This window comes from Copadichromis virginalis, linkage group LG11, assembly GCF_057382275.1.
Source record: "Copadichromis virginalis isolate Kocher_CV1m ecotype Utaka linkage group LG11, C_Virginalis_male_GT1.1, whole genome shotgun sequence".
Taxonomy (NCBI): domain Eukaryota; kingdom Metazoa; phylum Chordata; class Actinopteri; order Cichliformes; family Cichlidae; genus Copadichromis; species Copadichromis virginalis.
Window position 1 is genome coordinate 9213164 of NC_140628.1, and position 26140 is coordinate 9239303.

A 26140-nucleotide genomic window follows, 5' to 3' on the forward strand; every position below is an offset into this window, starting at 1 on the left:
ACATACGTATGCTTTAGCTGTTGTTAGTGATTAAGTCTAAAATTGAAATTCAATTATGATACGGAATTATAATTAATTACTATTATGATACTGAATTTTTGTGGACTTTTGTGGACTGTCTTAAAACTTGTTTTAAACATAAAACATTAACAAACCAATCAAAGTGTTAGAGAATTACTGTTGCTTTCCATAAGAAATCTCACTCACCAGGTGAACTTGCTCCAGAATCCCTTGCATGCCCAGTGCCTTCTTCACCCTCATCCTCTTTGTGTCCTCCGATTTCCCCATAGTAAAGAGCAATGATTAGCTCCAAGATTCGTATAAACATGGGTAGCTGCTGATCGGTAATGGACAACTTCAGGCTCTCCACCATGGTATGGATCTGAAAAATAGTTAGCTATAAATTAGATTTTGATATTTGATCCAATTAATGCACAGATTTATATGAAAAATACAGAACGCATCTATCATCTTCTCTTAGAATTCCAGTACTTTTAAAATATTTGTTCTAAACAAATCTTAGTGTAGAAGAGCTTTTGTCCAACTAAGTGTTCGCAGTTATACAAAATGGATTAGTACCCCCAAAAAGTATGTACTAACAGCACTTGACTTAAAATTCTAACACCGATTTTACTTCAGTCGTGTCTCAGATCATTTCTAGTGGTACCTTAGATTTTCATGAAGGAAGTAAAATCTTCCCAAAACAAGCAGCTGTCTTCCACATATATTTAAAGTCACTGGTTGACAACAATTCACTGATATTAGTCATTATCCTGCTATTGATGTGAGAACAGCTGCCCAAACAAAAGTCAGCCACATTAATCTTTGATATCTGTAAACTGTTAATAGAAATGTAAGTTTTTCCATCATATGGAATCTTCAGACAACAGCAAATATAAGAAATTATATTAACCCCTAACATTTCCTTGAGCTTTGCTAAGATGATGGCAGTTATAGAGTTATTCCTAAAATCACAGGCTGGCTCACCTTTATGACAGATGGGATCTTAGAGTTGATGTTGTCATATGTAAAATGGAGGCGTGTTCTGAAGGAGCATTTGTACAAGAGCGGGTCCTGGTAAAACTCAATTTTTCCGCTAGCATTCCGTTTGTCCAAACACACGGTGCAGTCAGCAAAGTTGATCAGTTTCCTTAGGACCAACTCTGGAGCTGCACAAAGAAAAAAGCAAGAGAAGAAAAAAGGATTAAAACAAAATTAGGTATCATTAAAAACAAACAAGTTAAATTATGCACACACTAACAGAGAGCAGCTCCTGACAACAAATTCTCATTATCAGTGATTTAGTTAAAATAGAGAGCTAGCTCAGAAAGTTTGTTTGTGTGTGTGTGTCTTGGTTGGCCACACATCATCAGGTTCTCACTTGACACTGATTCACTTACCCTTGGCAGAATGATAACAGGATCTATTCCCAGAATTATTTCACTGTCTAAACAGTGCCAGTAACCATTACAGTACTCACTAGTTGCTTTCAAGAAGTATGTGAAGAACACTTCCTCTTCCCAGCAGCTTCCAGAAACTTCATTGACACTTGAGTTGATGTTGGACGATTCACATTAGCAGCCATTATTTTTCTAGACACAATTCTAGCACTCTTTACATAGGGCTTATTCCTGTTAACATCACCTGTGCTAAACCCAAACAACAAATGATGTACTTTAAGGGAAAAGCTCTCCCTCTGCTGCTGTGCCAGAAATTTGAACATTGTTGTCGGTCTTTTAAGGCAGTGCTATTTGCAATAATAATAATAATATAATAGACAACATATAGAGTAAATGCATATGAGCACAAGGCCTGAAGGAAACAAGCTACATTTAAATATATTGTACATACATGTGCATACTATATCTCAATCTGCATACTATATCCTTCTCTCAAGTATTGGCTTTAAAAATGAGACATCTTTACATTTGTTTGTCCTTTTTTAAAACTAATTATTAAAATGTTTACTATAGGGGCTACTATCTCAGTATGTTTACTAGTTAATCTAATTACCAAGGAATTTAAGAGGCTATTGCTCACCAGTAATGTCCATGAAGGCTCTTTCCCATAAATCATCCACTGTGTAGCACTCTGCTGAGGTGATGTTGACTGACAGCACAATATCATCTTCCACATACTTAAGGATCAGGTTATTCACCACAATGTTCACGTTGTTCACCACACGTCTGATCAGACTTTGGACATAGCCTACAAACACACAGGTTAAAACATAAGAATCATATTAACCCATAAAATATGGACACAAAGACACAAAGACAATAAACCTAATTACCAGGACCCAAAAACGCATGGACAAGGACATATTAGATATATGAAAGATTACATTTGTGTTGAGACACAATAAAGAGTAAAAACTAGAGCTACATTCCATAGTGTGTAGTGTAGACTCAGTACCACTGACCCCTGCCATCCTTGGACGGGCATGTAAAATCTCTGGTTCGGTCTTGTTTTTATCATTTAAGAAATGTGGCTAAGCTAAGCCCGATTTTATCTCGCTCTGAACTTGAGATTGCTATACATGCTTTTATTTCGTCACGCTTGGATTATTGTAATTCGCTGTCTATGTGTCTAAGCAAAGGTTCTCTGGATCGTCTACAGGTTGTGCAAAACGCTGCAGCTAGGCTTTTGACAAAATCCTCCAAGTACTCACATGTGACACCATTATTATCTCAGTTACACTGGCTTCCTGTTAAATTTAGAGTTGATTTTAAGATCCTGGTCTTGACCTACAGAGGTGTGCACGGACTGGTACCTGCCTACAACTTTGATCTGCTACAGCCCTATGTCCCTAGCAGGTCTTTGAGGTCATCTGATCAGGGCTTACTTGCTATAAAAAACACTAAGAGGAGGACTAAGGGTGATAGAGCTTTTGCCACTGTGGCCCCTAGACTGTGGAACTCTCTCCCCCAAGCATTAAGAACTGTGGACTCAGTAGCTGTTTTTAAAAAACAACTCAAAACTTACCTTTTTAAAACTGCTTTTGGTTAATTTTATGCCTGTTTTATTTTCTCTTTTTAAATCTTTTTATGACTTGTGATCTTATGTGCAGCACTTTGTGATTCTGTCTTGAAAGGTGCTATATAAATAAAAATTTATTTATTTGTTTATTTATGGACTTGTAAATAAGAGATCATTCTGGCATGTTATTCTTCTATCCAAAAAAGGAAAGAAGAAGAAAAAAATCAACCTCAACAAAATTTGCAGCTCTTTAAATCGCAGTGTATTAAGAAGGGCTCTACTTTCTCTCAGATGTAAAATCCTGTTTAACTCCAAATTATGCACATATTGCAATAACTATATCCCTTCCAAGCTCATTAAACTACTGAGGCACCTTTGTGTCCACTTAAACACAAGCAACTTTCACTGAATAAGTACTCACACACACTCATACATAAAAATATGGGTCTTTGTACATACACAGAATAGTGCAATTAAAAGCACAATAAATCCCTGTCATAGGAATCCCATAATATGAAGGGAAAAAAAACTATTTATTTAGGAACTTATGAACTCCTCAAAGGTCAGGATAATCAGGGCTGGGCATTTTTCCAACTTTTCCCCTTTTCACAAGTAAAAGGACACTAATGGAAATGGGTTGCTTGGTGAGGGGTGGCACCTGGGCAGGACTTGCATATTCCCACTTTCTTGATGTGAATTCTCCAAACAATTACCTGCAGTTTTCTCACATGGGTTCAATCAGACATTACAGAGACTCTGTAGCAGAGAGCTGGTAGCATAATGACTGTTTAATGTCCAGTCCAACTAATTCTGACATTTGCAGAATTCTCAAAAAAAAAAAAAGGCTCTGTAGGTATTACCAAGAAAAGATCAGGGCTGCAGTGTATTTATTAATATGTCTCATGACAAAATCTGCCAGTAATAAAAAGAGCAAAAAAAAGAACCAATGAGCGACCTGCATAATAACTATTTAGTACACTGTGAATTTACACTGGAAAAACTTGGGTCATAACTTTTAGAAATGTAATGCATTAATTAATTTAAAACATTTGAGAGTGTGACTTTCACATTTTGAGGATATGAAGAGAAAGGATTCTCAATTATACATAAAACTAGAAATTACAGAATTCAACTTTTTTAAAGGCTGAGGGAGGTGAGGGTGACAGTCCTTCTGTTGAGGAAGTGGGTGGATGTAGTAGCCTAGAGCAAGCACAAGAGAAAAAGCAGCATGACAGATTGGGTTTCAACAGAGCTGAGGGAGCCATCCTGCAGTGTTACCAGTACCTCCTAATGGCCACAGTAACGCCCAGAAACAGAAGCTTTGCAGGAAAAACATACATGGTAAGGTCATTACTCAACAAAGTAAGAAATAACTTAAAATATTACAGACAGGGGAGTTTCGACCATAAAATATGAAAATATACAGCAATAAATCCTCCTAACCACAGGACCAATGGCATTATTCATTCCTCCCAAGTACTGTTAAACACAGTCACTACAAGTTAAAATATATAAAGCTTTAATGCTTTTCCCTTATTTTCCAAACCAAATGTTTTTCTTCCTGTATCTACATGCCTGGCCCAGGGCATAACAGAACCAATAATTAAGTAGAACAAAATGGTGCTGTTGATGAAAATATTTATATGAATTGGTTAACTGTTCTGCCACTTGTGCACAGGCCCGACTATGTATTAGCATAATCCAATTGACAAAATTCTCATGAGTTTGCTGCCTGACCAAACACAGCAGCAGGAAGAGAGGATGACATAATATGAACTCAACTCATACTTAATGTGTGTTCATGACACTTGTGCGTGGCCTTGCATGCATGCATGTGCTTGTCTTGAGTGGAGCTGAGTGTGTGCCTGGCAACTTCCTTACATGCATGAATGTGGCTCTGTGTGTGTGTGTGTGTGTGTGTGTTTGTTTCTGGGGTCAGTCAGAAAGCCGATGTTGCACCTGCAGCCTGGGCAGTAAAACCAGCACTTTACCCCCTGCTATTTACCTCTCTGGATCTAATTTACACATGTCAGGGTGTCCTTTCTTTCTCTCTCGCATGCTTGTACACTTGTTATACCTCTTCTTGCCTATAACAAGTCCAAGGCCCCAATCCATCTCCCTGTGAGCCATTGCACTGCTCTGAACTTCTGTAAACAATTGACACAGGCAGCACCTGTGCTGCAGCCCACAGGGAAGAAGCCCACTTAAAACTGTTCAACCATAAAATGGCTGGAAAAACCAGCTCCTTTATGTGATCTAAGAACAGGCCAAGTGGTCTCTTCTGTGCAATACAGGAAAGAAACACTATACTGTACATGCTCACCATTTTCCTGTATATGGAAAGTATTAGCAACTATCAGCTTTGCCACAGTTATTAGCCATAAAGAAAAAGACAAGTCCATAAGATACTAAATATACTGTGAAGTTGTATTGCTGTGTTATTTAAAATGGTATTAGCACTATTGCCAATGTAACCAGAAGCATAAATACAATTCCTGTTGTGGAACGCAGCATCTTTAATAAAATACAGTAAGCCACTATTGATTTTCAGTTTGTAACGTAAAAAAATGCAAAGACAGCAGTGAAAGGATCTCACTTCCGCTGAGGTAACTTTCCAGCAGTATTATGGAAACACATTAATATATGATTAGATTCTTACTAAAGCAGCAATATAAGCCGTCTAATTATGCTAACTATTCAGTTCTAGGGCCCCTTATAGTAAAGTGGGAGATTCAAGGAACTCAACCATGCATGGTACAGCAAGGCACCAACGCAGAACAACGGCTCAGCTGGAGAAATTACCAGCCTTCGTGTGTATGGGATATTTTGTTTCCTTAGTTAGCAGTTTCCACTAATACTACAAAAGCTTCTGTATTTACATTATGGGTAAATGTCCCAATACTCTCAACAGCTAGCAGTGCTAGTTCTTGTTGTGTTGCTGCTTCGATGTGCAAGATAGAACGTCAGATGAATTATGTCTGAAACTGCAGGTTCTGGTTAGACTGGCTGTCCAGCTCACAGCGGCTCTCAGGAGCAGAACAAGGACTATTATCACCAGTTGCTGTCAATGACAGTGGAGACAGCTGGGCTAGTTGGTTAGCTGCAACTACACTTTCAAAATAAGAGTGAGGGGATGGTCTTAGTAAATTAGTGAACTGTATCGCAGCAATCCAGTATGGGATTTTTTTTTCTTTCTTGCTGATATTTATGATGAGAGGATGCTGCAATTTGTAATCTTTGCATTAAATGCAGGTTAGTTTCTATATCACTGTTAATGAAATCAAATCACAGAATGCTATTTTTAGCTACAGTTAGTGCATTTCCTTTTTTTCTGCTTCTGGTTTTGCTCATGACATGAGTGCTGTTTACTGGTTTGAAAACTGTAGACTGAAAACTCTTATCAGGTCTCTTATTGTTGTTTCCAACAAGAAAATGAAAAAAGATCTCACTAAGATCGCTATATAATGTGATTCAGCTAGATATATAATTTCACTCAGTGAAAACTGAAGAAATTGTTTCCTTTCAGTCAATTCACTTGGTACAACACATAAGTACAGGATATCACGTCCCCACGTGTCCTGGCTAAAACCTCTATTCAAGCCTTTAAGGCGGATGACCTGTGATGACATGCACAGGCCTACTTGCGCACATTACCCCTGTTATCACAGTCATCCCTTAGAAAGGTAAAGAGCATAAAAACTAAGAACACCTTTGCTAAACTGGACTAACTTGCTGCTGCTAGTTAGCTCGATTGTCTGCTAGCTTGAAGTTAGCTTAACTGCCCCTGTTGGAGTTAGCCTCCACCATGCAGTTGTTGTGTAGACTGCCCACGCTGCTAAATTTGAGTCTTCCTGTGTAGTGTTTTACTTTGCATTTTGGAACGGACACAAAACTGAAACAAGAAAAGCAGAAATCTTCTGTTCACAACTGTCCTCGCATGGCATGACCCTCTCCTCTCCAAGTGCAAAGACGAGGAGTATCCTGTTGATGTCCCCGCAATTATCTGGGCTGACCCCATAGAATATATTGATGGGTTAACCGAAGACAAGCCAGAACTATGCAGGAGCACTGACCGGCTTCAGCCCAGCACTCCGCAGGAAGACAATGATGTGCTGGACATCGGCCTGGACATTCATGGTTTGTTGGAGGATGAGCAGGAGAGCCCAGTGTCTGGGACCCTGGGAAGCCAAGGCACCAACAAGAAAGCAGAACACACTGTTGCGGTGGGTGAGCCTCCAGCGAGAGCGCAGCCTCCCGTTCAAGTTCTAAGTCAGTTGGCTTGGAGCAAAGGTCCACCTTTGGGCCCCCAGCAGGACCCGATGCCCAGGAAGCTGCTCACCTCCCTCAGTGACACACTTAAGCGCCCTATCCGTGGGTGGTGCGAACCGTTGCTATCATCCACTGTGTACACCAGAGGTGGGCAATCTCAGTCCACGTGGGCCGGTGTCCCTGCAGGTTTTAGATGTGTCCTCGAACCAACACAGCTGATTTAAATGGCTAAATTAGCTCCTCAACATGTCCTGAAGTTCTCCAGAGGCCTGGTAACGAACTAATCATGTGATTCAGGTGTGTTGACCCAAGGTGATCTAGATCTAAAAGATCTAAAACCTGCAGGGATACCGGCCCTCGTGGACTGAGATTGCCCACCCCTGGTGTACACTCTACTGAGGTGATGTTGACTAACAGCACAATATCATCTTCCACATACTTCAGGTTGTTCACCACACAGTTACCAGTTGCAGTTCCGGATCAACCGCCTCAGAATTATAAACCCACTGTTTGCAAGGAGCCAGCAGTGATACTCAGAGAGGAAATAAGTACACTATTCATCCCATTCTTGACCTCCGAGTCATGAACAAATATTTATGAATGAACAAGTTCAAGACGCTAACATTCAGACAACTTTTGAATGCAGCTGGCCCAGATTATTTATTATTATTAACCTTTATTTTACCAGGAAAAGTCCCATTGAGATTAAAAACCTCTTTTTCAAGGGAGTCCTGGCCAAGAGGCGACAACATGTTAAAATTACAAAGTTACATACATGTTATAAGTAACAATTACATTTTAAAAAACATTTTTCTCTGGCTCTCTCAATTTGGACTTAAAAGCATTTAATGAAATAAGACCTGCTATCTTCCAGTCTTTTTGCATCATGTTCCATGTAAAAGGGGCAGCATAAGTAAAAGCCCTCTTTCCCAGTTCAGTTCTGGCAAATGGAACATTGAGCAGAAGAAGATCGCTTGAACGCAGGCTATAAGAAACAGTACTCCTCCGTGTGAGCAGATCGCAAATGTAGGTGGGCATTTGTCCAAGCAGGGCCTTGTAAATAAAGATGCACCAGTGATCAAACCTCCTGGAGGACAACGAAGGCCATCCCACTCGAGCATACAGATGATTGGTTTGCAACAATCATGTGGCTATACACCCGAACCACAGGTATGCATTCGAGGGCATAGTCTACGAATACCTGGTGCTGCTGTTCAGGTTGTCACTGGTGCGCCTTTGCAAAGGCGCATCAGAGACACCTTTGCCGAAGCTGCCAAACCTTCTCCAGTGATTGAGTGATGGAGTTCTGCGCCTCCACAGCCACCTGACCTAAGCCCAATCAATAGTATAATCAATAGATAGTTTGTGATGACTTGGACCGCAGAGTGAAGGCAAAAGGGCCAACAAGTGCTCAGCATCTCTGGGAACTCCTTCAAGACTGTTGGAAAACCATTTCAGGTGACTACCTCATGAAACTACATACTACCAATAACTACACATAATTCTGTATGTGTTCATTCATAGTTTTGATTCCTTCAGTAAAAATCTACAATGTAAATAGTCATTAAAATAAAGAAAAACGCGAGGGCGTGATTTCCCATACTTATGTGTTGAGCCTCGTTCCTCTCCTTAAGGGAACAGAAGATATATAGATATAACTATTCATTCTCAATAATCCCCTCTGCACACAATTCAATTATGTACTCATGAAAGCACGTCAAGAATATTTGTTGTGCACTAGCTTCCTTCAACTAGACACACAATCAAAAAATGTAAAAAAAAAAAAAAAAAAAAAAAAAAAAAAACCAAATCCTGAAGATCCTACTGCACTCACAAAAACATGCTGTGACTTATAAGCGGACTACACGCTTTGAAACAGAAAATTTGGAGGGCAGCTTCTGATACACCAAATTCATAGGTTTCAGTATGGCTAGCACAGATTCAAAGGGAGAACTGCCACTATTAAATCGCTTTGAAGTCATATAAAACAAACCACATTTTCAACGGCGTGAATAGAACCAAAGCAGGAATCTCCTGGAACAGGCAAATGTGGTTCTCACAAACGGTGGCCACTCGTCCCCCCACAAGCAGCAGTAAACATAATCACTCACAGAATCGCCCAAGGTGGAAGCACTTGGTCTTTGGTCTTTGTGTGGCTACCAATCCCATGGCATATGAATTAACATCACTATTTTCCACCACAGAGTGAACGAGGACGATAAATCCATTCAGCATGTGAGAGCTCAGAGCTAAATAACTGGATAATTGTGAAGGGCCTGCCTTTTGGTATCACCATGTTTAGTTTTGGTTGTTTTGAAGGAGATGGGAGTTAAAGGGATAAGACGCAACAAAGTGGTTTTTAAACGCAGATACTGACAAAGATCTAAACAGGTCTTTGCGCTGTGAGGGTCTCACATCTAACACAGATCTTCCTTAAGGCTAACAAGTACACAACCATTGCCACATTTTTGTATCGTCCATTTACTTAAAATTATACCTGTCTATCACTGCCTCTGACACAAAATTATTTGCACAACCAACTTTACACTGACAAAGGACATAGCTTAAAATATTTAGCAAGAAAGTACAAAAAGGATGTTAATCACCAGTCTTTTAAAATTCTAAAAAATAGTGATGTATGACATAATAGCTGTAGTAGGATTAGAATACAAGTATCAGTGTGGAAGCTGTAAACTGGCTTATGGCATGATGGCGACTGAAAGTATGTAATAATGTATCATAATAGGTAAAGGTAAGTAAGTACAGTTTATTTATAAAGTGCTTTACACAGACATATAGTCACAAATTGCTGCAAAATCCAAATTAAAAAAAAAAAAACATTGAGTAATTAAAATAAAAAATAACAGAAAATTAAAATGCAGTGAAAAATGGTGCACAATTCTGAACAGAATGTATTTACATTACATATGTTATGCATTTACACTAAAAGACCATCAAATGCAAGATTAAGATGCACTGTTGTGTGGAAAGAAAGCACAGTGCAGCTTTTCAAACAGCCCTAATGCAGTACAGAGTTGTCAAACTAATTTTATATTGCGGGCCACATACAGCCCACTTAAGTGGGCTGGACCAGTGAAACTCCCCTGTCTGTCAGTGTAAAGAAGTTACATATGTAACCGTTTTTCTACATGTTAGAGAAAAAGCTGCTATCCTTTTTTTGTTGTTGTGGATGTTTTTGTTTTGTAGTTATATAAAAAAAACAAAAAACAGATAAAATGATGTGGCCACATTTGGCCCACGGGCCTTGAGTTTGACACGTGAGGTAGTATATTGGCCAGTACTAGCACTGAAGAGCATATCCATATGGAGATGTATCAACTGTGCATCCATTTTACTTGTTGATATATTACATCTTCTTACAATACGGTACATACAACAGTTCACATTCTACAAAGATAATGTATTATTTATGACTTATGTTAGGTTTTTACATGGAGACAGAGTCATCTCTGTCACAAGATTTGAAAGTCTGAATGGTCTTTGCATCAAAGCTGCACTTCCCAGCTATGTTTTAGCATCATTAATGCCGACTACCCTTACAATAACTTAAAGAAACATAAAATGACATTAAAAAAGCACATGTATACCATGGCTTTTGAAGGAATTTCTGTAACTCAAAGGAACTGTAATATAGTAGTGACATGATCTTTTTCTGAAAGACATTTCAGCACTTTAACAGATTGTGGAGGCACTAATGTTAAGCATCCCATCTCTGAAAAAAAACCCACCATACTTCAACTACATTAAAGCCTCCTGTCAGGTTTGGTTTGTATCTTATTCTTGGGAAAACATCCTCTGTCTGAGTCATAGCAGGTTAGTTTTACCTCATCTACCTTTTAACCTCAAGCTTTTAATTAGGTAGGTTGGGATTACGGCATTCATTTGCTTCCTTGCCATTACCGAGGTGCAGCAACCTCTGACCCCAAAGTTGTCTCTGCAGTCTGTAATGGGCTGAAATAAGGTCCGCTAGTAGAAAAGTTAAGGGTGTGCACACAGAAGAACACACTAAAATCATGGCGCGCGCGCACACACACACACACACACACACACTCTACTGGGAGATCTGTTGGAAGCAGCCCTAAAGGGAGATGCCTGGGTGTGAGGAACCGTGCTTTAACAGCTGGGGAGAGATATTATCTCATAATGTAAAGCCTGGAAATGGATCCTCCCAGGATACAACAAGCCAGGAGTGTAAGTTCATACATTCAACCACACCAGGGTTTGGAAGTGAAGCTTTTTTTCAAGCTGACCTAACTCAGCTCATGACCCCTGCCTCTTGGATTATGTTTTTACCTTCATTCGTGCTCTCTAAACAGATTATTTTTCATAGATCTTAAAGGTTGAAAGGTTGTCGCACACCTACTTGAAAATTTTCTTACATAAGTATATATGTTCAGAGGTATTTGAAATAACTGCATCCATACATTTTAAAAATAAAACTGCCAACATAAAAGATTAGGGTAAAAAATGCATTCAGTCACACTAGGGCCCTGGTGTTCACAAGTTCTGGTGTGAAAGGTCTGTATAAATTTTTTTTTTTAAATTCTATTATTCAGCCACTCTCAAACAAAACCGCTCTTTGTGAGGTGCACTAGAGTGCTGCAGTAAGGTAGGCATGGAATCCGTGGCCCTGTGGGAGGCATGTGGTCAAGGAACTTTGTTGATAAGAGCCATCACCGTATGATTTATAACAGGCACATTCCCCGTGCTCACTCTGGGTGATTTACACTTGTGAAAAACAGCGCTACGTGGCTCATCCCAAAAAAAAAACTCTTATATGGTAAACGGGAGATGATACATACATACATACTAAAGTATGTAAAGTTATAAAATATGAAAAAAATATTAGTTAACTACTTTTGAAAAAAAAACCTCTGGTCCTTGGATAAAATAAAACTAACTGAAGCAATTTTGTGAACTTGAAAAACTAATTAAAAAAACAATAACTAAATATATAGATATATCCTCAGTCTTAGTGTTGGTTATTTTGGTAAAAAACAACAACAAAATAACAACAACATCTTCCTTGATGGGGCAGTAGTGGACACGTTTTTGAAGCTTTGGAAGTCTACAACACATTCAAAAAGTTATCTGCTTTTATTGCAATACCTGAATTAATTTTCCTAGTTCTTGCCTCAGCATGTGCCCTCCAATAACAATATTTATTAAGATAATAATTAATAAATGTAAGACTGAAAATAATAATAATAATGATAATAATAATAAACTCACAGGAGAATCCCACTCTGGAAATGAACTGAAACTAAACAGAATCAAAAACAAAAACGAAAAACGAAATAAAAATAAAAACTCAAATCCAAAACAATAATAACTATAATATTGCACATACATAGTGTGTCACCAAAAATTTATTTTAAGCACACTTTGTAGTTGGTCCTATTTAGGTAACAGGTTAATCCGGTAGTCTGAAACTGCAACTGCAGTTGAATGGAGGTTTGCAAAATTGGACCAATGCAGAGTTCTGGTCTTTGTATACTGAAGTTGTGTGTTTGTTTGCATGTTGAGCAGGGAAGTCATAGCTAACCAGAGGTGGTCACTTTGACAGTCCCATATCAGATCATATGAACTGATGTAGTTAAGACAGTCCACTTTTAAGGAACATGTTGATGTCAAGTAGGTAGGTGAGGGAATCAGAACAGCCTCACTGAGCCAGTTTACATCACTTACCTGGAGGCAGGTCTGGGTCACTCGGGGCAGCTTGCTGTAGGCGACGGGGCTTGGCCACAGCCTTGGAGCTGTCTGAGACACTGCGACTGGTAGAACTAGAGCCACTTTCGTGGTCATCCTGATAAAACAAAAACAAACAACAATGCCTGTGATGACAGAAGCTGGACAAAAGGGCCTCTACAAGAGCTCTGTAGTTATAAGTTATCAGTTATAACCACATTAAAGTAAAGTAATAATATAACATATAGTAGTTGTGATCCTAGATTGTGCAAACTAGTTCTTGTTTAAATTAGATATGGAATATGTGAATTTTCATGCATAAAACATGTTTCTTAGATTGAAATTAGAGTAACAATATTGAATATATTTGTTTATATATAATGGCTTAAGTTACAATTATAATGCCTTTGTCCACGACTACACCAGGGTCCACTTAGGTCCAAGCAACATAAATTTTGTTATCAGACAGTGGAAAAGAGGATCTTTGCGGCCTTTGACTGTGCTAACTTCCAAGAACAATTTATATTACAGTGTATCTGGTTACTGAGAGTAATGAAATGAATATAAACTGAGAATCTGCTCTCCTGCATCACTGGCGGTGGCAGTGATAAGAAGAAAGTTTACCATGCACCACTATTTCTTACACTAAACCTTCTGAATAGCCTTCTGAATAACCTTCCTCCCACCATTTAACAACCATCCCTGTGGCCTCTACAAATAAACTCTGGTCCTTGAATGAGAAAGATGAAGGTCTCTAGTCCATGACAACACATGTCATCCACACTGGAGACACCGGTGGCCTGTCAAGCCCAGGAACATAAGTGCAAAATGTGTGTATGTATGTATTAATGTGTATATAGGAAAATGAAATGATCACCCCCCCCCCATTTAGAGATGAGCTTGGTGATAAACAGAATGACCCAAGATTCAAGCTAAGGAGCTTATTTATTGTTGTAGCTCGTAGAGAGCCTCGGGCTTGTGGGTGTTCTGTACAAATAAAACAGCAGAGACATGAGGACCAACAGTGGAGGGGTCAGAAATAGTGGTTTTAGACTACTGACAGCCAAGGACTTATGCTGCATTCCATCTGCCTCAGAAGTCAGATGTCAGAGCTGGGAGTGACGTCACTGTTGTTTGTGTTCCAACAGCAAAGTCAAAAAGCAAGGAAAACAGGATTTGTTTTGGTCCATAGCAAGCTAGTTGCTAGTGGTGCATAAATAATGCACCACTAGCAATACTAATATTGCTTGGCTTATTTTTATTTCTTTTTTTGCTTAAAAACAGCACATTTTATTAAAGCTACTGAAGGGGCAACAATAAGGTTGAGTTTGTAAATTTAATAAATGTGACTTTTTAAGGGATTGAGGGATTTGCTAAGTCACAGTTTAAGATTGGAAATAATAATAAGATTCTATGGGTGGAAATCTGTCAGATCTGTCACTGTATCCACATGATAAACGTGTGTGCATCTTGGAATATATCGAGCCCTGTTGTAAAGACGAATTTAACCATAAATGATCAATTTGGAGAATAGGGGGGAAAAACTTATCAGAGCACAAAAATGCTATGACTACAGCAGCTAATGTTGAACTCCTAACAGCTACTATGTATAATAGCAAATACCTCATATTCAAACTCATGGTAGACATAAGCCTGCAGCAGTGGATGGGATGAAGAAATGGGAAAAAAAAATTAGATACAGTGTCAAAGAAACAATATATTAGAGGCAAAACTGAGAAGTTAGTGAAAAGGTGGAGAGATTACTGAGTTAAAACTCAGTGTGGCGTTGATTAGAGGTTACTGCAGCACTGTAACCTTTGCACAATCAGCCTGGGTGGTAGGTTAGTCAGATAATTTGGACAAGAAAAGGGAGATCACATGTGTTTAGCATTAAAGCGTCTCAGGAGTCACCCCTTATCCTGACACATGTAAGCACTGAAGGTGTCAAAACCAAATATATTTGGCTACTCCACACACACACTTTATTTATAAATACTGAACCGATCCAGTTTAAACTGACAGACAGCCTTTGCAGGCAGGTCGCGTGTTGCAAATTTTAATACATTCATGCAGCTTACATATGTAACAGACAATCCCTGGTTCTAACACTATTTAATGACAGTGAACCCTTTCGTTGTAGTTGAGTAATGATAATTTGGTTTTAAACATACTTTGCATTATCTGAGTTGCAGACACACTGACAGAAGTATCCCCCAGTGCAGTAAACACTCAATGCTCAAAAGAGATGAGAGAGGCTCTGGTAGAAATATTTACATGTTACTTCACTAAGGCCCTATCCAATAGAGCTCCACTGTGCAATCAGTTTTTTCCTCATCAGAGAGTGGTGGGAATTGGTAAACAGAGAGGGAGAAATAATAAATACTTCATCAAGGTTACAACGAATAAAGATCTGTGAATAATAAGGTGTAAATTTGCTGGTCATTACTCATTTCTTTTGTAGATTTGTCATCACTTTGAAAAGTTGCACCTATAATATTTAAACATGCTACAATAGAAAAGGGATTGTTATTTGATTAAGAAGGTTTAAGATACACACTCCAATTCTTAGTTTACATCACAATACCCTGCTTGAGCACATTAGAGTAAGAAACAGTCTCCTTCCCCCTTTAGTCTCATATCTATACCTAAAGGAATGCATAGCCCAGCAAGCCAAGAGTACATCGAGTTCAACAATTTGAACTGCCACTATGAAGAACAAGACTGCCAAATTTGGAAGTAGCGCAATTAAGCGCTCAATGTCACCATGGGCAGTGAGCAATTCTCCAGAGGTGAAAAATGCCTTTTCAGAAGGAAGCCCTGGGACAAATGAAGCCTGCCCTCAGCTGCTGCCAAGTAAATCGATCTCTCCAATTCCACAGCAGGGCACAGCACAGGCAGGGAGCCTAAGAAGGATGGAGAAAAGGAGAAGGAAAGATAGACACGAGGACCGGAAAAAGTAGGGCTGCTTCCCCTGCAGGCATGTCACCTCAGCTGTTAACCAAATATGATGGTAGTTAAAAAGGAAAAGAGAGACATGAAACCAATTGATAAGCGAGAGAAAAAACAGTGGAAAAAAAAGAGAGACAGCAAAACCAAGAAAAGCTGAGGGACGTCTAGAGTGAAAGAGACTTGATGATAATGAGACCAGAACAAAGGGACAGAAACATGAAGCTGGTGGTGTGACTGACAGGTGAGGGGGACCCCCTACTCAGAGGGTAAGTGGGCACCCATAGAGGGTTAGGGCACAGGAAGGCCAGACGTGACCCCTGTCCTCCTGTAATCGTCTGACTCAGTCAGGGAGCAGGAGGCGGTGTGCTGAGTCTGTCTGGAGGGTCAACCCATATGAGCTGCTCAGCGCATTAGCTGAATACCACCACCACCTCCAGCTATTAGGAACAGCACCTCTGTAGATAAGAAACTCACAAGTTCCTTGTACAAATAATCTGGCTATAACTCACAGACACTAGAAACCAGTAACATCATATCTGCTAGTGACAATGACATATATGTAAACTAGTAAAGCTTCAAAAAATACAAATATGTCTTAAAATACTCATTATACTCCCGCAAATACCTACTTATAAAGTATTTGCGGGAGCAGAATAACACCCTTGCTACAGTTTCTTGTGATTTGAGGCTTCCTCTGACCTGGACTGGCTGAAAAGTAGGCAAATTACCAGAGTTTTTGTTGCCCATTCTTAATAAATATTAGACAAAAAAAACAAGCACTATATTTTTTCTTTTCAGAAATTGCTAAGTATTTTCCAATTTCAGTTTAACACAAGGAAAAAAAAAATTGGCAAGGACCAGCAGCCGACTACCTCGCTTCTCTGCAACCGCCTGATCTTTGAAACCAAAACATTTTTAAAACTGGTCAATTTCACACAGTTTCAGCACATTAATGGGAGCATGCAGACCATTGCTAGATAAACACACTCTGTTTTTGTTGTTTTTCCTCTGCAGGTTGCTGGTGAACTCATGCTGACATCAAAGCAGCAGGCCTGGATACTGGAGGCACGGCAGGGGAGGGCGAACGCCTACAGAGTGAGAAAATAAATGAAGGAAACCCAATAGGCTCCTTATCTCACACAGAACCCCTTCTCCTGTAAATCACTCACGTACTCATATAAACACAGACACACACAGAACCTCTGCCCGACATGTTAAGGCCTAGCATTCACACCTCCAAGTAACCAGTGAATCATATGATACTCAAAGGATATAATGAGAATGTGGGACATTCCAGGCTGTTTTTCCAGAACAATAGTGAAAAAAAAAAACACTACTAAAGAGATACACATACTCTTTTGTCCTAAAAATGTGCTTCTGTTTTTTTAGTGCTCCTAGGTCTCATCTCCCCCCTCTCTCACCATCTTGCCTCATCAAAGGCCTTCTTTGCTATCACAGTATTCATTTCACTTTTGTTCATGTTTCATCTTCTTTACCTATATCTGACATTGTCTCCATCCTTCCACTTCTTCTAGAGCTTCTCATCCCATCTATAATTAGCTAGTCTGAAGCTTGTTTTAACAGTGTTGACCCTGGTTCTCATAAGAATGGTTTCCAGCTGGCACAGAGAGAAATAAAAACATGAAAAGGGGCTCACTGTTTTAAACATAATGTCACAGTTTGGGATGGTTCCAGTAATGTCAAATGGTATGCAGCCACTTCTTTTACACTTAAGCTGTTTGAACCATTGATGACAACCCCACCGGAATTTTTGCTGAAAAGAACAGAGAACATCACAGTTGACTCAGATTACCTTTTCTTTAACGTCTCTTGGCTTCGAACGCATCCATCAGCTCGGCTAAAAATTAGCTGCTAATGGCTTTTTAATGAAACGGTAACAAATGAAGAAAGCTATTTTACCATGATTAAAGACAGAGAGTTCATTTTCTCCTCAAACAGAAGAGAACTACAGAAGCTGGAGTAGTGAGGACAGAATTTCACACAGTCTCCATCACAAATAACTGTTGGGTATTAATATTATAATTATGCTACGTATTTTATACACAGACATCATAGGCATATTTAAAGAGAAATATGTGCATAAAAAACACAAATGTACACGCACACACAATATAAAATACTATACAGACCAATACTTAAGGACTAGAGCCATGCAGCTGGAATCCATAGAAGATTGGGGGGATTAGAGCCTGAAAGTAACCCAGATGAATATCACATTGTGTGACATTCTGAATAATTATCTCAATGAAAGTAGCATATCACAAAAATGTGGTCTATTCCCCCCCTCTCTGTTTCAGTAACTGAATCCACTACACAAAAACAAACCTCCATTTACTGTGGATTAACTGCACAAATTAAATATTACAGTCTCTACACAATGTTCTGTAGCCAATAAGATGAAATTTCCTGCACCAATAAAGCACAAGGCAGAATAAGATCTGACAATTAAACTTTTTCAGCAGTCTGAAAATGCACAACTTACCAAGTTTGCTGTTACTATAACCACTACAGAGAAAAACATACTCGTGGGAATTTCTGGATTATTAAAGTGTGAGGGGAGCTGTGATAGGTCTGTAATACCTGAAGTGTTACTAGGCACATTCCATCCCAGCAAAACTGCTACAAAGCAAACACCTTCTTTCCTTCAGAAGCTCCAAAATATAAAGTATTCATTAAGGAGGGGGAGCAAAGACATAGAAAAGATTCCCAAGCATGTGCCAAAAGAAGAATGCATAATTACAAAAGAATTTGACTCTGAAGGGGGAGGAATCACAACGACACCGGTGATGTCATGTTGGAGGTCTCTGCCAAGAGTGCCTCTGCTCTACCCAAGTCAAACTGTCTATGTTTATTATCTGCCTCCAACATACTTACAATAACAAAGACAAACGGGGATCCCAGTTACAGAGCAGACCCATAGGGAGCTACAAGAGGTCTTCTGACTTCTGAGTATTTAATTTGTTCAGGCATTGTCCTTGTGCTGTTCTCACCAGACAGATCACCTCTGGCTGCAGTTTCAGTATAGCTCTTTAACCAAGTTCCAGTAAACATACAACAAGATAAACTTAAAGTGTAAATGGTAAAAATTAAAATGTAAAAGGCAAAGGCCAAAAGTTAAGTGCCCTCCTCAAACATTTGACATTTAGGTGATTTTGGCTCTACTCTTGTTCTGTTGCACTTTCAGGTAATAGTTCAAAGCCCAGTGCATTTTATTTGTCTTAAGTAAAACCAGCAGAAACCAATCTTGTGTTTACGGTACAGTAGCCGATGTTGTTCCAGTTTAACTGTCCATAATTCTACATTAATCTAATAAATCTCAAAGCCCTGTGTATTCATGCAGAAAACTGGATTCTTTGTTACAAAATCGCTTTTTGCAGTCATTTCTCCACAATAGTAAGCAGGTCTGCAAAAGTAATAGGGGTGCTGAGGTCAGTCCTCTTTTATCCTCACAAACAATGTTTAGCACATTTTTTTATTTAAACAAAAGACTCTGAGTCTGAGTAACTCCAATTCTGAGACTTGATTAACATCCAGGAACAAGGAATTCAAACAGGCTTGAACTAATATAGGTGCCATGATGGAATTTGGAGCCTGGATAAATAATTACAACAAACCACTGCACTTTCCATTGAAGCCCATTCAAATTCTTTATGCTCCTACTAGTGACCTCAACTTCAGTGTTCACAAGTAACAAGTGTTAGGGAAAAGAAGAAAACATGAAAGGAAATAGAAGAATACAGAAAGTCAACCGAAGCAAAGAGTGAGAGAATCAAAGATTAAAGAGCCAGAAGCCATGTCAAAAAAAGAAGAAAAACAGGACTGTGACAACAGTAAAGTGGAGGCAGGAATATCAAAAGAGAAAGACACATCGAGGGAGAATCGGAAAGAGGGAGAAATTGTTCCTGATTTAGATCTGAGAGGCTCTGGTCCTTCAGATGTCTCCATCAGCTAACCACAAGCCCAGGCTGAGCATGTGAGGCATTCTGCTTACGCTGGCACAGCTACCCCCTAATGCTAATAACTGCAATGTGTTAGCTACAATAAAACACTCCACACAGATCCCTGACATATGCACTCACACACAGGCATGTGCAAAAAAAAACAAAAAAAAACAACACATCTTAGACAAGTCAATTACGACACACACGGGGAATTCCCAAACACAGGAATAGCTCTAACTCAGAATAATCAGCAGTGCCCAGTTATTTTCCAATTATTTATTATGTAATTACTGCCAATCACATCTTTTTTACTTCACAATTATTAGTCTATAAGATCCTGATATACATTTCTTTATATATCTTATTTATCTTTATATCAGCATTTTGGAAAATTGCTGCTAACTAGTGGTCAAGACCTGATTTTAACACCAACTGTCAAATCATAACCATGCAATCTCTGGGCCTTCCGATTTTTTCATACACAAATAAAAGTTCATTATACAAAACATAAGCACACCTTAAACAATGTAAGCACCAGTCTCCAAGAACAACGCAAGCAGCGGCTCAGGCTACTCTGACAACTTAATTGCACATGTGAGGTGCAGCTGGAAGGCACAAACTATAGAGGCCTAAGTGTTCTTGGAGAGCATCAATGTTCTGAAACCAGAAAGATAGAATAAATCAAACAGAGCAAAATGGGAGAGGACTTTCCGTCAATGTTGAGAAATACCAAAGCCTTACTGCAGGAGGTTTAGGCACGCAAGCGGAATGCAGCCGGCATTATGTTTGCATAGCTTTTATACACTGGGGTCCAAAAGCAACTGAGGTGGTGTCAGCATTCATCACATTGGTTGAGAGATGGAAAACTGTCAGCCTTACATAAAAAACAAATCATTTCAATTGCATCAATGAAACATGTTGGAATCCTAAGCTAGTCCTTATCCATAGATCTCAGGTCTCCTACTGTTTTCCGTAGCAAAGTAAAGTACAGGTCCTGGCCCTGGCCAAAAAACGTTCACCTGTTTTGTGAGATATATTTTTAAAAAAAAGCTAAATTGAAAAATTCTATAATAAGAATAATAGAGGATCTACATTTTTAATAGATTATTCTGAGATTGGTTTTAAACTGTACAGTTCTGAAAGAGTTTTATTTTCTGTAAGGGTTAGGTTAAATAAAGCTGAAACCTCAAAGCACTCTGTACATTAAGAAAAAGTAAGCAACTATCACAGCTCATCAATTTATTGTAGATTTTTATTTTCAAACCTTGCTTTAAACTTTAAACTACTTTACTTCATACTGCGTACTGTCTCTGTAAGGTTACATGTTAACCACCTCACATCACAATATTGGTGCAAGATATGTTTTGTCAGGAAATTATAACCAAGTATCACAGTTTTATCTATATCTGCAACATACACCATGGAAAGTGTAATGCTGGGTCATTATTCATGCTGCATTTCTCTTCTCTTGCCCACACATGATAGGGGGCTGAACTTGCCAAGGTAGAGGCTAGCTATACAGAAAGAATTCACTTAGTAAAAAACTGAACACATGATTAGAAAAGGTTTTCTACTAAATAGGTTGCATATGTGATTTTAGTGGTTAAAATGCCATGTCATTAATGGGATCATCATTTGAATATTGAGTAAGGGTCTACTAAACTGAGCATGCACTCATCCTGAAACAGAGCACAGTTTGTGCAATATAGAAGTACACACAAACACGAGGGTTACTGCTTTTAGTAACTTTTTCTCCCTGAAAGTGAAAAAATACCCATCTTAGTAGATTGCATAAAGACAAAAAGACACACAACAAAAAAATAATGATCTAAAGATCTAAATGAAAGGGTACATTTCTTCTCTAAATTGCAATCACGTCTTACAGTCCTTTCTACATTTTAAGGCTTATAAAGCAAACACCGTTCCAAAGTGCAATACAATATCATCCTAGAGTTTTTCTAAGAGGACAGGACTAATGGAGTGAACATTAGTCTTAATTGCATGGTAATCATTTCCCAAACTACAATATCAGTGGGAGCACGCAGCAAATAACAAGCTGCATTGAGGGATTGCTCTAGCCCGGATGGCCTGAGAGCAGGGATTAAACTGTAGAGTAGCAGCATCCTGGCCAGTGTGTATTGATCACCACTTGATTCACTGGAATCACAAAGCCACTGGCTTTAATGTTTCCCCCCAACTGCTTTCCTGTGTCTGAGGTTTGTCTGTGGAGCAGAAGTAACCTCATCCCACCAGGAACACAGACCTCAAAGACAAAGCTATGGGTAATTCAGCTTTGGCTGACTCACAAGCAATGGTGGCAGAGGGTAAGGTCTCTTTTTCTGGAATGACACACTTCTGCACTGCCATCTACAGATGCTTTGAATCACTTTGGAATGCTGAACAGAGATCAGTGCAATGGGTCACTCTCCATTAGAGACTAGAGAAAGGGGACAGACTAGTAGTGAGACAGTGTATGATTACTAACACATATTTAGCTCACCATTAAATACAGACCTACTGACAACAAAATTTCAGCATATGTAATAGGGCTGAACGATATATCGCATTTGCGATAATATCGCGACATGATCAAGTGCAATTTTCTAACCGCAAAGGCTGCGATTATACTGCGATTATATTATACAATTCATGGGCTGCATCCTCCTGAGGCCGCATTTGTAGACCGATTACGTCACAGCGACGCGCCGAAGGCTGTCCAAATTACTACCATATCCCAGAATTCATAGCGCGGCCCAGCCAAACTCCAGTTTCCAGCAATGGCGGCCGCTACTAAGTTTTAAAATTACTCATACTAATCTTTCTGGGTCACAAAATAAACTTTTAACATATTTTCAGGCGAGAAAGTAGTTGTGTAAACATCAAATATCTGCTCGGTTTATCAAGATATCCCATATTTGCAAAAGTGCTTCGACGTTTTCAGAGGCGTCTGCTACCCACCAGCTCGACAGCTAGCCGGGAGCTCGAGGGTTACTGATGCGGCCGAGAACGGCACAACTCCCGGCACATCATTTTCAGATCACCGCGGAGTTTCGCTGCTCGGGTTAAACGTAATATATAAGTCACTTAGACAACCTAAAAATGTTATTGTTGGGCTTTTTTCAGTGTTTTGTTTGTTCGTGAGTAAATCGGTTTGGCTGAGATTAAAGTTATTAGATTAGATAAAATAAAACTTTATTAATCCCCCGGGTGGGTTCCTCCTTGGTTTTCACACAGCTGACTAAACGTCAAACAGAAAACTTATTAAACAGAAGTATGAGACAGTCGAGAATTTACACCAGTGTCTGGTTATATTTTAGATAGCAAGAAGCAGACGGCCGAGTTTATTAAACTCCACCGAGACAGCGGTGACGCTAATCAGAACTAGCCTTCTGATTAGCTAATCAGAAGGCTAGACCGTCCAATTTCACGCCTTTAAACTTTAAAGGCGTGTTTGTGTGTGTGTTTATACAATTGCTATTATGTTTGCACTTTATGTGTAATGTTACTGACTGCAGAGATCAGTAAGATGTGTGTATTTTTTATTTATTAGTTTTATTTATTTAATATTATTTTTTAATTGAATGACTGTCTAGTAGTTCACAGATGTCGAAAAACTGAGTGTGGTAAAGCCACTGATTTTTTTTATGTATATTTCTGCAATCTGCACATTGTACTGACTTTCATTTTAATGTTTACACCAGGGTTCCTTGTCAGCACTTTATGCTCAGATGTTTGTAAGCTAAAAATAAACTATTGTGTATGTTCAAATATACTGTTGTGATTGAAGAAGTTAAATAAAAATGTCAGTCATCAATTCATGCATCACCTCATGTCATCATAACAGAGGTCTGTCTTCCAGGAAAGAACAGTTTAAAATTAATGTAATATAGTATTGGCCATACTATATGATGTATTGCTTGTCTTTGTTTAATAATACAGAAGACAAATACCTTAAAAAATAATCGCATATCGCATCGCAATCGCAATATTGGGGCAAAAAATCGCAATTAGATTATTTTCCATAATCGTTCAGCCCTAATATGTAAACATTAAAGCTGCACGTGAAACAAACCGTTCACCAGCTGTTGGCCTGCCAACATGCAGAATACAAAAAAAAAACCACTCAACTCTGAACAAGTAGTTCTACTTATTGTCAACAGACCCAGTGTCTCCTGCAGTATTTCAAATTTTTAGTACAAATCATCAATACTTCATTGTTAAATCTATCTTCAACTACAAGAGAAAAATCAATAAACACAAGTTTGCAGAAAGCGGATTTATTGTATGTAAGTTTTCAGGCAGAGCTCACATAACAGCCTAACGATTTGTCTTGATTGCCATTACTGTACTGTCATATATACTGTCATTTTGAATGACAAAACAAACAGATTCTTTTTAACTAATCCCAAGCACATGTACTTGGCTATTCTTCTGTCCTTCAGTAGTTCTCCTTTTCTCTCATCAGAATGCATGCTGCAGCTTCCAACCTGCCTAAGGAGTCAACAGTGTGCCAACATTACTCCATCTTTTTATTATTTACAGTCATGGATGGGTTTTGTTACTGCTATAGGGGGTTAGATTCAAGGAAAATAGATTCTCCAAAGCTCTGTGTTTTTGTCCTCTGTCTCCTCAGTCCTGAAGACAAGGCCCCACTGAGCTGATGATCAGATGGATTTACGGTGCAATCTCTGAAAGCCATTTGCTCCTGCTAGCAGAGAATCAAAGGCAAGATTTCCGGATGGCATTGGAACAGAGATTACTCAGTTTGTGCTATCTGATTGCAAACTTCCACAAGCTGTTTCCTTTTACTTCTTTCAACTTTTCCTTTGCATCTTCTGACTTGTGAAATTTAAGTTCAATGACCACATACTCACTAGGTTTCATTCTGTCAGAGACCATGCAGTATGTACACTTAAGGAAAAACTACATTGGATCAAATGTTTTAAGTTTTATTTATGAATTCAATATAATCAGTAGATCCTTTAAGTGGTGTAAGTTGTGATGTGAAGGGGGTATGGATCAAACTTGATCCAGCACATCCCCCAATTCCCTGTCAGTAGGTTGCAGTTTGGAAATTCTTTGTTCACAGCTGATGGCAAGCAATTCACAAGCCTTGTCATTTCAGATATGATCTGACACAGTCATCACTGAGTCAGTCACAAGTTTGGTCGTGCTCAAAGTTGATCAATTTTTATTTTATTTTTTATCTGTTTTTACCCCTTCCCATTTCTCCAGCACCGTACACAATGGCTACATAAAGCTCCTCTGTACTAATCAACCAACCATTATCACACCTTGTTACAAGATAGCAGTATTTTCTTCTTCTGTGAGTGGTCATAATGTTTTTATTAATCACTTTATAGGAAGTTCACAGTCTATCCACCCAAAAAGTAAAGTACGGGGTGGACCATTTATATGGATACACCGTAATAAAATGGGAATGGTTGGCGATATTAAAGTCCTGTTTGTGGCACATTAGTATATGTGAGGGGGCAAACTCCTCAAGATGGGTGGTGACCATGGTGGCCATTTAGAAGTTGGCCATCTTGGATACAACTTTTGTCTTTTCAATAGGAAGAGGGCCATGTGACACATCAAACGTATTGGTAATTTCACAAGGAAAACAATGCTGTGCTTGGTTTCAACGTAACTTTATTCTTTCATGAGTTATTTACAAGTTTCTCTTTGTTCACAGCCATCGACATGTCGAAGAGGTTAACATGTGAGGAGCGGATCGAAATTGTGTTGATATCTGGTGAACGCAGTAACCAGGTCATTGCAGCAGATTTCAATGCAAGACACCCTACGAGACCACCCATCTCCCATGCCACAGTTAGCAAACTGCTTGCTAAGTTTCGTGAAACTGGTTCAGTGTTGGATTTGCCAAAATGTGGACGCAAGAAAACTGTCACCAATGAAGAAACATCAGTGGCTGTCCTAGCTTCATTCAGCAAGAGCCCACAGCGTAGCACTCGCCGCATGTCACTGGAGAGTGGCATTAGTCAAACATCCCTTGGGCGGATATTAGCTACTCACAAATGGCACCCTTACAAACTCCAGCTACTGCAGCATCTCAACGAGGATAACCCAGATTGGCGCACAGAATTTGCAGAATGGACAAAACAAAAACTGGAACAGGATCCTCGGTTCACGCAGAAGATTTTGTTCAGTGATGAGGCAAACGTTTATGTGAATGGTGAAGTTAACAAACAAAACCACCGCTATTGGTCTGACACTAACCCACATTGGATGGATCCCTCCAAGACTGTTGG

The 26140-nt window shown here is 39.1% G+C and overlaps 1 protein-coding gene across 1 annotated transcript in view; it reads right to left on the minus strand.

The window, feature by feature from the left end:
* Nucleotides 1-26140, minus strand: part of vps13b (vacuolar protein sorting 13 homolog B) — a 297789-nt gene that overhangs the window by 262639 nt on the left and 9010 nt on the right. Inside the window, exons 4-7 of the mRNA XM_085472981.1 lie at nt 12958-13075; nt 2041-2208; nt 988-1169; nt 208-382 (exon numbers count right to left, since the gene is read on the minus strand). Of these exons, the coding sequence (XP_085329107.1) occupies nt 208-382; nt 988-1169; nt 2041-2208; nt 12958-13075 (643 nt within the window). The remainder of the gene's footprint in view (nt 1-207; nt 383-987; nt 1170-2040; nt 2209-12957; nt 13076-26140) is intronic.